At 37.8% G+C, this 15,626-nt stretch overlaps 3 protein-coding genes and 1 long non-coding RNA gene across 4 annotated transcripts in view; 3 read left to right on the forward strand and 1 right to left on the reverse strand.

The window, feature by feature from the left end:
- Nucleotides 1-4,681: 4,681 nt before the first annotated feature.
- Nucleotides 4,682-6,799, forward strand: LOC134750664 (uncharacterized). Its single transcript, XM_063685889.1, has 2 exons — nt 4,682-5,044; nt 5,394-6,799. The coding sequence occupies exons 1-2, from the start codon at nt 4,912-4,914 to the stop codon at nt 6,431-6,433; spliced, it is 1,173 nt and encodes a 390-aa protein (XP_063541959.1). The 5' UTR covers nt 4,682-4,911; the 3' UTR covers nt 6,434-6,799.
- Nucleotides 6,800-8,953: 2,154 nt separating this feature from the next.
- LOC134750633 (uncharacterized) lies at nt 8,954-10,003 on the reverse strand. The gene is made up of 2 exons (XR_010128572.1): nt 9,500-10,003; nt 8,954-9,264 (listed from the first exon to the last, which is right to left on the reverse strand). It is a non-coding gene; the product is annotated as an uncharacterized LOC134750633 (long non-coding RNA).
- Nucleotides 10,004-11,616: 1,613 nt separating this feature from the next.
- On the forward strand, nt 11,617-13,091 carry LOC134750632 (transcription factor BTF3 homolog 4). Its single transcript, XM_063685852.1, has one exon. It carries the CDS (start codon nt 11,794-11,796, stop codon nt 12,313-12,315), a length of 522 nt encoding a protein of 173 aa, XP_063541922.1. The 5' UTR covers nt 11,617-11,793; the 3' UTR covers nt 12,316-13,091.
- A 1,063-nt stretch (nt 13,092-14,154) lies between these two features.
- Nucleotides 14,155-15,626, forward strand: part of LOC134750513 (TGF-beta-activated kinase 1 and MAP3K7-binding protein 1-like) — a 140,502-nt gene continuing 139,030 nt past the window's right edge. The window contains exons 1-3 of the mRNA XM_063685700.1: nt 14,155-14,390; nt 14,551-14,685; nt 15,438-15,543. Of these exons, the coding sequence (XP_063541770.1) occupies nt 14,230-14,390; nt 14,551-14,685; nt 15,438-15,543 (402 nt within the window). The 5' untranslated portion in view covers nt 14,155-14,229. The remainder of the gene's footprint in view (nt 14,391-14,550; nt 14,686-15,437; nt 15,544-15,626) is intronic.

Consider the following 15,626-nt stretch of genomic DNA (forward strand, 5'->3'; position numbering starts at 1 on the left):
TTCGGAACGCACCCAGAGATGTCAATGTCACTTTAAACGTCAACTGTCAGATTCTTCATGTCATAACCAGCTGATGAGTACCGCTGTTTAACTTTATAATTTATGCAGAATATCTGTTAAATACTGATTCTGTAACTGTATAACCTAAGACCTAATTGTATTCTGGCAAATAAACATTTCTATTTCTATTACATTCTGGACATATATAATACTTTTTATTCCAGAATCTACTAAGGGTGTGAAACAGGGATTAAAAGTTAGAAACATACGAGAAGATTGATGGGTCGAGCGAGACTAGTTTAACATAAACAATATGAATAAACTCGTAAATGAATATTATGGGACAATCTGACACAAATCCACCGAGTCCCATAGTAAGCTCAAAAAGGTTTGTGTTGTGCGTGTAGTAGTAATCACTTTATTGTACACAACACAGGTTCACATAAAATTGACAGAAATAGAGGTACAAACGCGAACTTATCCCTGGTATGGTAAATAGTTATTTACGATACAAGTGCGGAAAAGAGGAAATTCGAAACGAGTGGCGATAAATTAAAACACGACCGCAGGGAGTGTTTTAAATCGACACGAGTTGCGAATTACCTATTCGCACGTGTATCGTACAACGTTTTACAGTACATATGGCCCTTTAAACTTTCGACATATGCACGAAAAGTGCTCATTTAAGCACTAGTGCAAGAAAGTAGCACCATATGTACTGTAAAATAAATTACCCGTAGACCCACTGGCGAACACTTTAGAACGGTGGGACAACGGGTAAAAAAAAATGCCCGTGGACCCAATGTGGGTCAAAGCAGTGGGACCTGTGGGACTGTTAGGGAACTGAGCCGGGGCCCGATTCAGATCTAACAACTTGTTACAGTTTTGATATTATTGAGACCTTGACGATCGCTCACGCTGATTAAATAGTGCATGTGATATGAAGAGAAAGTCGTGCGTGAGATGGCCGCCAATCACCAAGATGATCGTCAAGGTCATATCAAAACCAGTTAGAAAAACCGGCCAAGTGCGAGTCGGACTCGCGTTCCAAGGGGTCCGTACATTACACAATTTAAACAATGTATTTTTTATGTGAAACGTGAGTGAAATGTCTAAAAACTCGTAGGGGTCGGATCAAAAACTAAGTAATTAAGTCCGACTCACGCTTGACTGCACATTTCTAATAGGTTTTCCTGTAATCTTTAGGTAAAGATCTATTTTGTGTATTTTTTAAATTGTAGACCCAGTAGTTTCGGAGATAAAGGGGGGGGGGGGGAATAGTCATTTTTTTCCTATTTTCTTGAATAACTTCTAAATTGTTTATCCTAAAATAAAAAAATAAAAATTGAGATTCCTACAATGAGCTCTTTCATTTGATATGTAACACGATATGGTTTGAACAATTTTATTTTTTAATTTTCTCATTTACCCCCCAAAAGTGGCCCCCATGTTTAAAATTAATTTGTTTACGTTACATGTCCGTCTTTGGGTCACAAAATTACATAATATGTACTATTTGGTACCTACACATGTTATGTGTACCAAATTTCAACTTAATTGGTCCAGTAGTTTCGGAGAAAATAGGCTGTGACAGACGGACAGACAGATAGACGCACAAGTGATCCTATAAAAGGGTTCCGTTTTTTTCCTTTTGAGGTACGGAACCCTAACAAACATTTATTTAAATTAGAATCGACATCTCAGACTACAAATCGACTTACATCGATTAAATATAAATCTTACAACAATTCGCAGAATACCTACCTATTGCGTGACTTCTCATTATTGACGTAACTTCTCATTATATTACTCATACTTACCGAACCCTTTCAGCAACAAAAATAAACCGATAAATTAACCTCTTTACTAAATGTACTCAAATAGCGCTCCATAAATCCGTCAGCGAGCAATCGTTGGCGCCATTTTGGAGATATGACAGTTAATAATTTGAACGCGTTCTATTTTGGAATTCGCTAAAACGTTCCCGGTTACGCTCTTAGCGGTGCTGTTGACAGATAGATGTAAGGTCGCTACCAAAAGTGCTATGGCAAGAAATGTGACGTTTTCAATCAAATCATTATGCGAACGAAATTAGATTGTATCTTTATACGAATAACCTGTCAGAGCGTCCTTTTAGCAAGCGAAAATGTGGTACCTTTTGATTGAAAACGACACAAATCTTCTGTAAGCAATAAGGGCTATCGTTTTTTAGCACACCAGTTGGCGCCTCTGTTGATGGTGGTCCAAAAGACCAGCTGTCAGTCATTGAAGTGACATTTGACATTTCGAACTATGGAAAAGACCACCATCTACACTAGCGCCCCTAGCGGCGAATTCATACGCTAACGCGCCCTCATAGAGGTGATATAGTATAAGAATTAATAAGTTTCTACTCCGCCCCATATAACCAAACGGAGCCGCCACGTCTGTAATTTGCTGTACAAAAAAGTTTGCCAATTTTTGCGGGGGAGGGGAACGTCAAATGTATACGTAACGTCAAAATAGCCATGTCAAATAAACGTCAGTCCATACATTGTGTATGACCATTGGCCGACTATTTTCGACAGAGGGGAATGCCTGTTAACGGCTACTCCGTTTGGTTATATCCTCCTAGGCCCCCTCGGATCCTCACATTAGCACTTTTCCTGTTGAATTTTAAACGCCCCTCTAGGCCCCCTAGAAATTATATTGTTGTTGTGTTCATGTCTTTCATGTTATTAAGCATAATCTTATCTTATACCTTTAAACGCGCAATTCTTGTATCTATCTATATACTTATATTTATATATTTCGGGGATCTAGGACACGGATCTAACGATTTTGACGAAATTTGTTATATGGGGGTTTTCGGGGGCGAAAAATCGATCTAGCTAGGTCTTATGTCTGGGAAAACGCGCATTTTTGAGTTTTTATGTTTTTCGAGCAAAGCTCGGTATCCCAGATAATGTAGTTTTAAAATGAGAGCGTAACTTCGATTGTATGGCGGCCGATAGGTTCGTGTGACTCTTTACCACTTTTCGTCTCGCCAGTCCTCACCAAACAATAAACTAATGCACTTATATTTATCCCCAACGTGTTTACTGGTTTTTTATGATCGCATTCCTCCTAACTGCTAACTTGAGTAATGATTTGATGAACTCTCTAAGTGGCGCGCAATATAAATCATCTTGTTATTGAATGCTTTTAGTTTAGTTTAACGCGTTTATTTTATTATGTGTGTTATTATATTTGTGTGGTTATTTTAAAGTTGATATTTGGGCGTTTACGACATGAGTCCCGGTAAAGAACAAGGGTAGTTTTTATCCCAGAAGTCATCCTTTAAGGGGGTGAAAAAGGGGGGGGGTGGAAATTTGTATGGGGAATCGATAAAAAGCAGATTAGATAAAAAATAAGCTACCCAAATCAGACGAAGTCGCGGGCAAAAGCTAGTTATATACATATATCCATACTAATCATTACTTCACTATCACATCATAGTATAAAACACAGTCGCTTTCCGCTGACTGTATGTATGTCTGTCCCTATGTATGCTTAGATCTTTAAAACTAGGCAACGGATTTTGATGCGGTTTTTTTTTAAAGATTCAAGAGGAAGGTTTATATACTTATGTATAATTTGTAAGTTTTGTGTAAATTAAAATTAGTTATTAAACTGCCTGTGTGAAGGCGGGGCGGATCGCTAGTAATATTATAAATGCGAAAGTGTGTCTGCATGTCTATGTCTGTTACCTCTTCACGCTTAAACCGATTTAGTTGAAATTTGATATAATAGTACATTATGATACAAGTGTGCTAACTTGTGTCGATTTAAAACACTCCCTGCGGTCGTGTTTTAATTTATCGCCACTCGTTTCGTATTTCCTCTTTTCCGCACTTGTATCGAAAATACTATAATGTTAGTATGTCTCACAACAGTTTAAATTCGACTTAAGGAACCTGATTCAGCTAGATTCTGATTTCTTGATGTACAACTGTTATGGATTTGATCTGTCAGGTAATCGTCCCATGTAAAATTTTAATTTAGCGCCCTTTGCTATATTTACAATTACAATTAGGTATAGTTTGTGAAAGGACTGTCTCATTTCAAACAGACAGAGATAATCATACTATCTTTGTTTTACACTTATTACTAGCACCCAAAAGAAAAGGATGAGTAGGTATCCCTTTTTTTGTTCTTATTTACTGACACTTTGGTTTGACTAACTGTGGTACCTGTACCTACCTAACTAAAAATACTAACGGTACCGGTAGGTACCTAATTAATACTTAGACAAAAACCGTCCATTTTTCAAATTCTTTTTTCAACTCCACTTTTCAGGACCGTTTTGGTCGCGTTCTGTCATTAAAACAATTACTTTACAAAGTTATCAAGATGTCTTAAAATAAAAAATAAACTTCCCGAGAACGTATTTAAATAGATTTCCCTAATTTGTGGGTTTTGGGGATAATTGTTAGCGTTTTAAGCTTATTTAAACTCGATGACAGATGGGAGATCGGGAATCGTGAACGCTCCCATATGTTTCGGCGGGAAATCATCAATCTGTGTTTTTTTTAATGAAATTGTGGCTTTCACAATAAATTGAATGTTAGCGTTCAGTTAATAATGTACCTGATGTTTATAATAGGACTCTTGCAAGCCAAGTTTGTCACTAGAAATGGGCAGCTATTGCTATGCTACATTACATTATTATGTTTCACAGCTTCATTCTTTGCGATTTAAAGTTAACATAGTGTAGTAGCACCCCCAAGCATCAGCCTTGCACGGTTTTTTAAAGTTTTGTACTGGCAACATTTAAAAAGAAAAAAGTTACCCCTTCCACTACTCCCACCTGGCGACGGTTGGAACCGCCATTTTTACTTCATTATTCATTCCCGTGCTCAAGCCTTCGCACGCGTACCTTCCACTTTAAACATGGGGAAACGGAAGAATGAAGAGGATGAGATTAGGAGAAAAATTAAGAAGCTAGAAACCAAATTGCTACGACGGACACGTGGCCGATCAAGAATTCTATATTCTTCAGATTCTAGTGAAACAGACGGTAAGTTATAATTTTCTCTAGCTAGTTTTCATGAGCTGATGAGATTCTATTGAAAATGTGATGCGTTTTTGCTAATTACGGGCATTGACTGTCACGCATATGTTACTTTTGTAACAGCTTGAGGTCGAATGTTAGACCCATTTCAAAGACTGTGATGCGTATTTGCTAATTACGGGCTCTTACTGTCACACTTATGTTACGTTTGTACGTATGAACTGTCTGAGGTCAAATGACCAACTTTAAGGATTGTGATGCGTATTTGCTAATTACGGGCTCTTACTGTCACGCTATTCCTTTCCTAGGCTCGATTTTACGGCGTTGTACAAGAAAATACAGAACGATTGGTTCTTTTCAGACGACATGATAGTCGATTCTGAAGCACGTCAAGATCGATGCTCGTCGCCGCGCGGCCACGTGGCCGCGCCGCCGCCGCCTCGCGCCGCAGCGTCGTCGCCAACACCAGCGCCAGACTCGCCGCAACAACCACCGCCTCAGCCCCCGACGCAACAAGAGCCGCCGCGACCAGCCTCTCCGCGCCCAGGCCCGTCGTCTGCTCCAGATCTACCAGAAACTCAACCGCAGGTACTTTCGTCTTCCGCGCAGGATCAAGAACTTGATGACGACATCTTGCTAATGCTAGGCGATGCTCCAAGACCAGAACTGGCGTTAGGCGACAGCATACACAAGGACGTGGCCAGTAGATGGCATGAAATCTTACTAAAAGGTTTACAAAAGGAGGTTAAAGAAAAACTTTTTCAAGAGTACCTCGTGCCCAGCAATTGTGACCTCTTAGTTGCTCCTACTCTTAACGCTGAGGCTAAAGCGGCATTAACAGTTAGTTCAATAAAAAGAGATCATGCCATAATGGAAAAACAGAAGCAATTAGGAATTGCTCTGTCTGCTCTCGCGCAGGCCACGGATTTATTGCTTAAACCAGATGCATCTGCGCAAAAAATCTTGAAACCAGTCAGCGATGCTTGTCGTATCTTGTGCGATAGCCACTACTTAGAAACAAAAACACGTCGCTACTTCGTAGTTTCATCAGTTAACACCGATCTTAAAGAGACTCTTACTAATACGGTTAGAGACGGTTTCCTTTTTGGAGATAATGTAACTGACAAATTAAAAGCCGCTCAATCTATTCAAAAGTCTGGGGAAACATTAAAACATACACCAAAACCGTTTAACAATCGTTTTAATAAAAATAATTTTGTACTTAACAAAAAGTCGCAGAAAAACAATTTAAACTTCAAACCCCTGCATCAAAGGACGCAGAGCAAGCCCGATGCAGGGCACTACCGGCCGCCGCCGCGCTCCAGCCGCCCGAGCGGCGCCCGCGCCCCGCGCCGCTCGAGCTCGCCGCGCCGCCGCAGCCACCGGAGCTACAGGAGATAGCTGAACACGAGGTACGATACGCAGGACGATTACGAAACTATACCCATAAATGGGCACAGATCACTTCGGATCCTACGATCCTTCAATGGACCCAAGGGTATAGGATTCCTTTTACTTCTGTGCCTACCAGAAGAGATTGTCCTGCTGTTTATTCCAAGACAAGATCGGAGCGATCTGACTATGAAAAAGCTATCAATAAGCTTTTAGAAATTAATGCCATTTCAATGTGTGAACATGATCCCGACGAATTCATTTCTAGTATTTTTCTGGTACCTAAACCAAATGGCGAAAAAAGGTTCATTCTAAATTTAAAATGCCTCAACAAGTTTATCAAAACACGCCATTTTAAAATGGAAGATTATAGAACCGCGTCTAAATTGATCTCAGGATTGTTATATGGCTTCTATTGATATTAAAGATGCTTATCTTTTGATTCCTATTCATAAACCACATAGAAAATACCTACGGTTTATGTTCAATGATACCTTATTCGAGTTTAATTCTCTTGCATTCGGTTTATGTACCTCGCCATACGTTTTCACGAAAATGCTAAAACCTATAGTCGAATACTTAAGACTACACAACTATCTGTCGTGTATATATCTGGATGATATATTATGTGTGGGTAGATCTTATGATGAATGTCTTGCAAATGTCACTGCATCCAAATCTCTATTAGAAGATTTAGGATTTATTATTAATAGCAAAAAAAAAAGTTGCTTAACACCTAGTAAAAAATGTAAATTTTTAGGATTTATTTTCGACTCGAAAAGAATGACGTTAAGTTTGCCTGACTCAAAAAGAAATAAAATAAAGGATAAACTTACGACATTTATCCGAACCCATAAATGTAAATTACGCGAATTTGCTAGATTAATTGGTCTTTTAATATCTGCCTGCCCTGCTATACAATATTCTTGGTTATACACTAAGCTTTTAGAACGTCATAAATATCTCTGTTTACTTAAAAATTCTAACTATGAAGCTTCAATCACAATATCATCTGAAATAAAGGATGACTTGTGTTGGTGGATAAAAAATATTGACAATGGGTTTTGTCCGTTCAGATTTAATCAATTCCAATTAGAAATATTTTCTGATGCATCGAAATCTGGCTGGGGTGCATATTGTAATAATCATAAAGCGTACGGTTACTGGAAAGAGAGTGAACGTTTGTTACATATTAATGAATTGGAGTTAAATGCAGCTTTTTTGGCTTTAAGGACATTTGCAAACGAAATTCATAATCGCGAAATTCTTTTAAGAATCGACAACGTTACCGCTATCGCTTGCATAAACAGAATGGTCAGCGTCCAATTTCCTCACTTAAATCGTATTACAAAGGAAATCTGGCAGTGGTGTGAAAGGCGTAAAATTATAATATTTGCATCATATATCAATACCAAGGAAAACTATGAAGCTGACAAATTATCACGTACTAAATTTTCTGACACTGAGTGGGAACTAAGTAATAATGCATTTGTAAAAATAAAACAAACTTTTGGTATGCCTGAGGTCGATTTATTTGCAAGCCGTTGTAATACTAAGTGTTCTCTATACGTTACCTGGAAGAACGACCCAGATGCATGGACGATCGACGCTTTTACGTTTTCCTGGAAAAATATTAATTTTTACGCCTTTCCACCATTTTCATTGATTTTAAAGGTCATACAGAAAATCATTAATGATAAAGCCGAGGGTATTGTTGTCGTTCCAAACTGGCCCACACAGCCATGGTTCCCTTTGTTTTCGAAATTATTAGTTGAAGAACCCATTTACTTTCGGCCAAGTGCTAATTTGCTAACGTCTCCTTGCAGATCGACTCACAACTTGCACAGGACCCTGTCGTTGATTGCCGCAAAATTATCAGGAACTCGTTATTAAATAGATCATTATCCCCCAGATCGGTTGAAATAATGTTATCTTCACTATCTGATAATACATACAAACAATATGGCCCATGTATCAAAGCTTATATTGATTATTGTAAAACCTATGGACATGATTATATGGAAATATCAATACCAATTATTGTTGATTTTCTGACCCGTATTTTCGATACTGGCGCTAAGTATGGAACGATTAATAGTTATAAATCAGCTATTTCATTATTACTAGGTTGCACTTTAAATGATGATCGAATCAAACGGTTTATGAAGGGTGTTTTCAAATTAAGACCAACATTACCCAAATATAATTTAACATGGAACCCGAGTACAGTTCTTAACCACCTAGGCCACAAATGGCCTAATGATCATCTTAGTTTGGAAACGCTTTCAAAGAAAACACTCACCTTGTTGGCATTATGCTCGGCACATAGAGTGCAAACCTTTTCATTAATAGAGTTGAATAACGTAAACATGCAAACCGATTCAGAAATAGTTATCAAAATTCCAGCTTTAATTAAAACATCACGACCTTCGTCGTTTCAGCCAATTCTCTGACTGCCGTTTTTCAACGAACGTCCTGAAATTTGTCCAGCGAGATGTCTTAAAACATACATAAATAAAACAGAGACACTCCGCCATTCAAATAACCATTCTTTATTTATAAGTTACAAAAAACCGCACAATAAAGTCACATCTCAAACGCTAAGTACTTGGATAAAAACAACACTGCGCGATAGTGGAATAGATACTTCCATATTCACTGCACATAGCACTCGTCACTCTGCCACATCCACTGCCAACAAGATGGGTGTAAGTCTTGACCTAATCCGTAAGACGGCAGGATGGACTGATTCCTCATGTGTATTTGCCAAATATTATCATAAGGAAATAATCACAGATTGTAATCAATTCGCTCGCTCAATTCTCTCTTCTGCCGGAGACCTGTAAATAAAACAAAAATTGTTAGTATTATTTGATACATAAGGATATATATGATTGTTATATAACAGTACGTGTTGTACTTGTGATTAATTATATACATTTAATGTTTAAGATAAACAATTAAAATAAATCTAAAGATTTCTTTATGAAGGATGTTTGATTATATAATAACAAGCATGATGTTTACAAATGTGAATAAATAAATGATCTAATATCATTAATGGTTATTACTTACCTAGGTAAATCCTTGGATCCTTCACGCTTTATTTCACATTGACATGCTCTGAACATCCTACACTATGTTAACTTTAAATCGCAAAGAATGAAGCTGTGAAACATAATTGAAGATCAAACGAACTTACCAAGTGAAGTTCGATCGAAATTATGTGAACAGCTTCATTCGACGCGATTTATAACAACCCGCCCTCTAAACTTAAATATTGGGTACACAATATTAACTAACGCCCTACCCACATTAATATTGATGTGAAATAAATGCGTTTAAATTATGCTGTAAACAAATGAAGTAAAAATGGCGGTTCCAACCGTCGCCAGGTGGGAGTAGTGGAAGGGGTAACTTTTTTCTTTTTAAATGTTGCCAGTACAAAACTTTAAAAAACCGTGCAAGGCTGATGCTTGGGGGTGCTACTACACTATGTTAACTTTAAATCGCGTCGAATGAAGCTGTTCACATAATTTCGATCGAACTTCACTTGGTAAGTTCGTTTGATCTTCAATTATGTAGCATACAATGACATACTTGGCTTATACATGAATTTACATAATACAAATGATATAATATTTATTTTGGGGGTAGCCCGAGGTCGATTCACATACAGGATGTAACAAAAATAGTGGGGATCCGTTTAAGGGCATAGAGTTGCAAGTGTTTTTTACTAAGTAATAAGTTACCTACCTTAAAATTTCTTAGTAAAGCCGTTCCTACATTAAAGCATTTCTTCGCGCGAAACTAATTTGTCACAAGCCACAAAGACTTTAATCTTTCCTAAGCACTCAATAACCAGTCTCAATATTTTTTTGCCATACATCATGTCCACAGATTATATAATACTATACTTCATGTCTAATATATTCTGTAGCAATAAATCAACATGTTCAAAATTCATGACACATGCGAAGATATTCCAATTTGGATCTTATGAGTTTTAAAATCATTGGCACTTACCGCCCCTATCGCACGCAGTATAGTGTATCTGTGCCGATTAAGTGGGATTACTTTGGAACGACCACCCGCGTAAAATGGCAGCTGTCAAAATTTGCCGCCATTTTTTGTCGGCATGGGATTATGTCTGGATTATGTTGATTTAGATTTTTACGAGTTACACACATTTTTAAGTAAATAGGACTTAACGCTTTACGGTTTTTTTTATTTTATAGCAAAATACTTTGATGTGAAGCAAGCGAACGAAACGCCAATGTCTCTGTCGCACCTAAATATGGAAGAGTGATAGCTGATAGAGATAGAGATGTAATAACATATACTAATCTGATAGAGATGACTACGCTGCATGCTGGCTGACTGGTTTCGGTTTGTTTCCCTCGGTTTTGTCAATTTATGGGTAATGGTATAATGGGTAAGGTGCATTGGTGTAACTGCGAAAGTTATAGGTATTCAAAATCAAGAGTTAGGTATTCAACATTTTGTGTGGGTATGTTTATACAATGTTTATGCCATTTAGGCTCTGAAAATAAAGTACTCAGTCTAACTTTACTGGTATGTTTGTCTACCATCGGTAACAAGTCGCCTAATATAAACATTATTAAACTTGAAAATCATAGTTCATATTCTTCATACGTGTTCATACCAAGTATTTTATAAATATAACGCAAAGGGGTTGCTACCGCCATCTAGTGTGTAACATAAATATTAATCATGACGTTTGCGGTGCCATCTTTGTTTCTTTTCATTAACTACCATGAACTACAACGGCTATTAAAAGCCAACTGTTGCAATAGAATGCCACTAGATGTCGCACCATAGATGTAACGTTCCATTTTACGGTAAACTTAGAATTATTATAGATGAATAATGTAAATGTATTAATTAATTCAACACAACAAACACGAATTTATTTTAATAGCAAACAACACATTGTAAAGTATAGTAATAAAAAAGTAAAAAGTTACCCTTCTTAGGGTAAGTTATAATTTTATACAAGATCTCAGATAAAACAAACAAAATTTTTATTAAAATATGATTAATAAAGAATATTTTTCCATTTATTAACAATATCGTTATTTCAAAATAATTATTTGTAATTTAGTAATTTCTCAAAGTTCTGACGTGAAAAGGAAAATCATCGTAGACAGTGCTGCCAACTTCTCGCCGGTGACCGAGATGGATCGGAAATCCACCATTTTCCCTTTGTAGCTAACCGGTGTTCAAAACACGTGCGTACTATCAAGTTACATGGAAAACTGGCGTGTTCCGAGCTAGAAATAACAAATAAACCGTCTGAAAAAGTGCGCCGTGTTTAAGTAGTCAGGTGACGTGTGTAGTAAATCAAAATGAACACCGAAAAGCTGAAGAAACTGCAATCGCAGGTGCGCATCGGCGGTAAGGGCACACCGAGGCGCAAGAAGAAGGTTGTGCACGCCACAGCCGCGACAGACGACAAGAAACTCCAGTCTTCCCTCAAAAAACTGTCAGTGAACACGATCCCTGGCATCGAGGAAGTTAATATGATCAAAGATGACGGCACAGTGATACATTTCAACAACCCGAAAGCGCAGGCCTCGCTCGCGGCGAATACTTTCGCTATCACCGGTCATGGAGAGAACAAGCAGATCGCGGAGATGCTCCCCGGTATCCTGAGCCAGCTCGGACCCGAAGGTCTCAACCAGCTGAAGAGACTGGCGTCCAGCGTGGCCGCGCCAAAGCCGCTCGAGGAAGACGACGAGGTGCCTAACCTCGTCGGCAACTTCGATGAGGCGTCGAAACAGGAAGCCAAGGAAGTCGTCGCCGACGATAAGAAGGAGGACAAGAAACCCGAGACAGAAACCAAAGCCGCCGACAAGAAAACCGACTAACTATCCCCATTAGGACAGGAGTGATCTAGGTTTTTAATTTTGCTCATTCAAGTGTCTTTATAACAAACGCTGGGGTTTCCAAAGCCTAACCAAGTGTCTCAAACGTTTATTTTATTATTTAGTATTTGTGTTCCTAAATAAATGTACTTTCAAATTAGTGGTTTTGCATTTATTTGAAGTTTTTATGTGTGAAGTGCCAAAAGGGACACTTGTGTGCCTTTACCTGTACTTAGAAAAAAGGGGACACAGTTTTGTTTATAAATATTTGACTCCGTGACTTTGGAAATCCTATATAGAGCCATCCTGTATGAAACGAAAAAGCTTGTCTCTCCTTCAACGCTACTAATATGTCTAACTGTAAATTACCGCATAATGGGATATTCTGTCGATAGGTCCTAGTTAAGTGTTGTAATAAACCTATTGTTGAGATATTGGCAATATGATAAAAAGTCTATGTATGGCATATATACATTTATTTTTTACACTGCACTGGCATATAGGAATATATTATTATATATTAGTGAAGTAAGGTGAGTGACACACCTTATATTTTTAAATCGTATTTTCTAAAGTTGTTGATTCATGTCCGGTTGAAGGAATTTGCTTTCTCATTTTTTTATAGAAGAGAAATAGGTTAAAACAAAAGAATCTTAGTCACAGACAGCTCTTTAGGTTTTAGAGCTGACATTGTATAATAAAACCATAAAAATTGTAAAATTTAAAAGGTTAGGGTTTGATGTGTGTGTAAGCATGACATTAAAACTTTGATCGCTCTACTTTGGACTTTTATTTGAGTTTCCTCCTCAAACCATACTTATTACAACCTACATCAAACATAAAGCGAGGTTTTGACTAGCAAGATCTTGCATGCAATTTACGTTACATTGCTGACTACTAAGGTAAACTGCATTCAAAATGTTTATCAGATACCGCAATGTAATGAAAATCGCATGCAAGTTCTTGCTAGTCTAAACCTCGCTTAATAATTAAAATAAAATAAAAACAAATTGAATACTATTCTAGGTCATTAAGTGTGAAGTAAACAAGGGCACATGGTTTTTGCCATGATTTTTCATACAAATACTGCAATAAAATTGAAGGTTGGTTTTGATAACTTAACCTTGACTAGAAGTTTAAGCTGTCACTTAACGTTTGTTGCATAAAAGTTTTCTAAGCAAAATTTAATTAGTCTACTAATTTTTACAAGGATGTCATTGTGCATTGTATGTCTAACACAGGGGTTCCCAAACTGCGTCGTACAGTGGAGACAGTATTTCGAATGGCCTAGTTAGGCTAGGGCGCCGCCGCTGCCGAATTTTGAACTTCCAAGTGCGCCGCGGACTGACAAATATTGAAGAAGAAAAAGAGAGAAGGAACCCCTGGTCTAAAAATTAAACAGCGTGGGAACAATATAATTCCCGCCCAAAATGAGGCCATTAGAGGAAACGAAACCGCAAGACTAACAAGTTTTGGAGTGTTTATTTCTTCTTTTTTTAATAATAAAATTGTCGATTCATTTACAAATTTTATCGATTGGTAATTGGTAACTTGACCCTTAACATTTCGGTCATCCATCACTATAATCTGTCAAACGCAATATTGCCAGTATTTCAGATTACCCTAACCTCTGGTTAGAAATGAGCTAGACGAAAACTAAAGAAATATATTTTTTTCATTATCAAATCCTTGTTTATTGGCTTGAAATTTGGTGACTTAGTACTCAATTTTATAGATTTATTTATATGTAAAATGAATTAATCAAACAAGTGTAGTGCAAATCTAGTAAGGTAAATTCGATGCCATTACTGGCAATAATTTTTCACCAGTCAGTTGTCAAATCGACAAATATTATTGTCAAGAGAGAAACCTATTTACCATTTTTAATTTCGCTGATTTAATAAAGATTTCATTACGATGATCGCTCCGGTCGCTAGGCCCGTGGCACGGCCGTGGACGGACGACCTCCCAAAGTGCCGCAATACGTGCGTAGCGTCGTATTTTTCGCGACTGGGAGGCGGGAATGTCGACTCCAATGATGACTATCTGTGCTTTCATTGCCAAACTGAAGATAACTCGTAAGTATTGTAATTATCTAATATTTCAAATACTAGATTTTAAAAGAACAAGGTATCTTTAGAATATAATGAATATTAATATGAATGAATCAATGAATATTAATGAAAAACTTTCATTGCTAGTTCTTTCATGTAATTTTTCTTATAACACAATTGACAGGAGCTTATATGGAGTATTTGAGCCCCACAATGGACTGGAGGCGGCCCAGTTCATCATGCAGCGCATGGCGGCCGAGCTGCTGTTCCCACCGCCGTCTGCCAACAATACTGACGAGGAGATCAGGGATCGGCTGAGGTAAAGTTGAAATATTTAGGGTTCCGTACCCAAAGGGTAAAAACGGGACCCTATTACTAAGACTCCGCTGTCCGTCTGTCACCAGGCTGTATCTCATGAACCGTGATAGCTAGACAGGTGAAATTTTCACAGAGGATGTATTTCTGTTGCCGCTATAACAACAAATACTAAAAAGTACGGAACCCTCGGTGCGCGAGTCCGACTCGCACTTTGCAGGTTTTTTATCCTTCTAAGGCTCAAGGTCCTATGTATGTATAGTTCAGTCGCCATCAGATATATCACCTCTATTGTCAAGGCGTTAAAGTGTTTGTTCACATATATTTGAGCACCTTGGCCGCTGCAATATATGGTGCACGAAGGGTTCCATACCATCACGCAAAAAACGGCAAAAAAGTCACGTTTGTTGTATGGGAGCCCCACTTGAATATTTATTTTATTCTGTTTTTACTATTTGTTGTTATAGCGGCAACAGAAATACATCATCTGTGAAAATTTCAACTGTCTAGCTATCACGGTTCATGAGATACAGCCTGGTGACAGACGGACAGACAGACAGCGGAGTCTTAGTAATAATAGGGTCCCGTTTTTACCCTTCGGGTACGGAACCCTAAAAATGAATGTACAGACTATTCAATATTTAGTAAGAATAAATTACAAAATTTTATTTCAAACAGCCCAAATGCCAAGCAAAGAAATACAGCTTGCTTACTATCTACTTATATTAATGCTATAATTTCATTGTCACATTTCAGAAATGCTTTTAGCTCTGTAGAAAAAGCCTACACTGAGAACTATGACAGCATGATCGCTGAGAGAACCAGCTTGCAGTACCAGCTACAGACCCTTACTGAGTCACAGGTAACTTTACTGTTTGTCTCTCTTAAGCCTATTAACTAGTGGTTCTGTGAGCTATGCCAATTTCTACCATTTTGAACATTTCC

Source organism: Cydia strobilella, chromosome 20 (genome assembly GCF_947568885.1).
Source record: "Cydia strobilella chromosome 20, ilCydStro3.1, whole genome shotgun sequence".
In the NCBI taxonomy this organism is placed as follows: Eukaryota; Metazoa; Arthropoda; class Insecta; order Lepidoptera; family Tortricidae; genus Cydia; species Cydia strobilella.

Coding starts and splice junctions, on each gene's coding strand:
- LOC134750664 (XM_063685889.1), top strand. CDS start 4,912: ATGGGGAAACGGAAGAATGAAGAGGATGAGATTAGGAGAAAAATTAAG. Junction 5,045..5,393: donor TAGTGAAACAGACGGTAAGT/TATAATTTTCTC, acceptor GGTTCTTTTCAG/ACGACATGATAGTCGATTCT.
- LOC134750632 (XM_063685852.1), top strand. CDS start 11,794: ATGAACACCGAAAAGCTGAAGAAACTGCAATCGCAGGTGCGCATCGGC.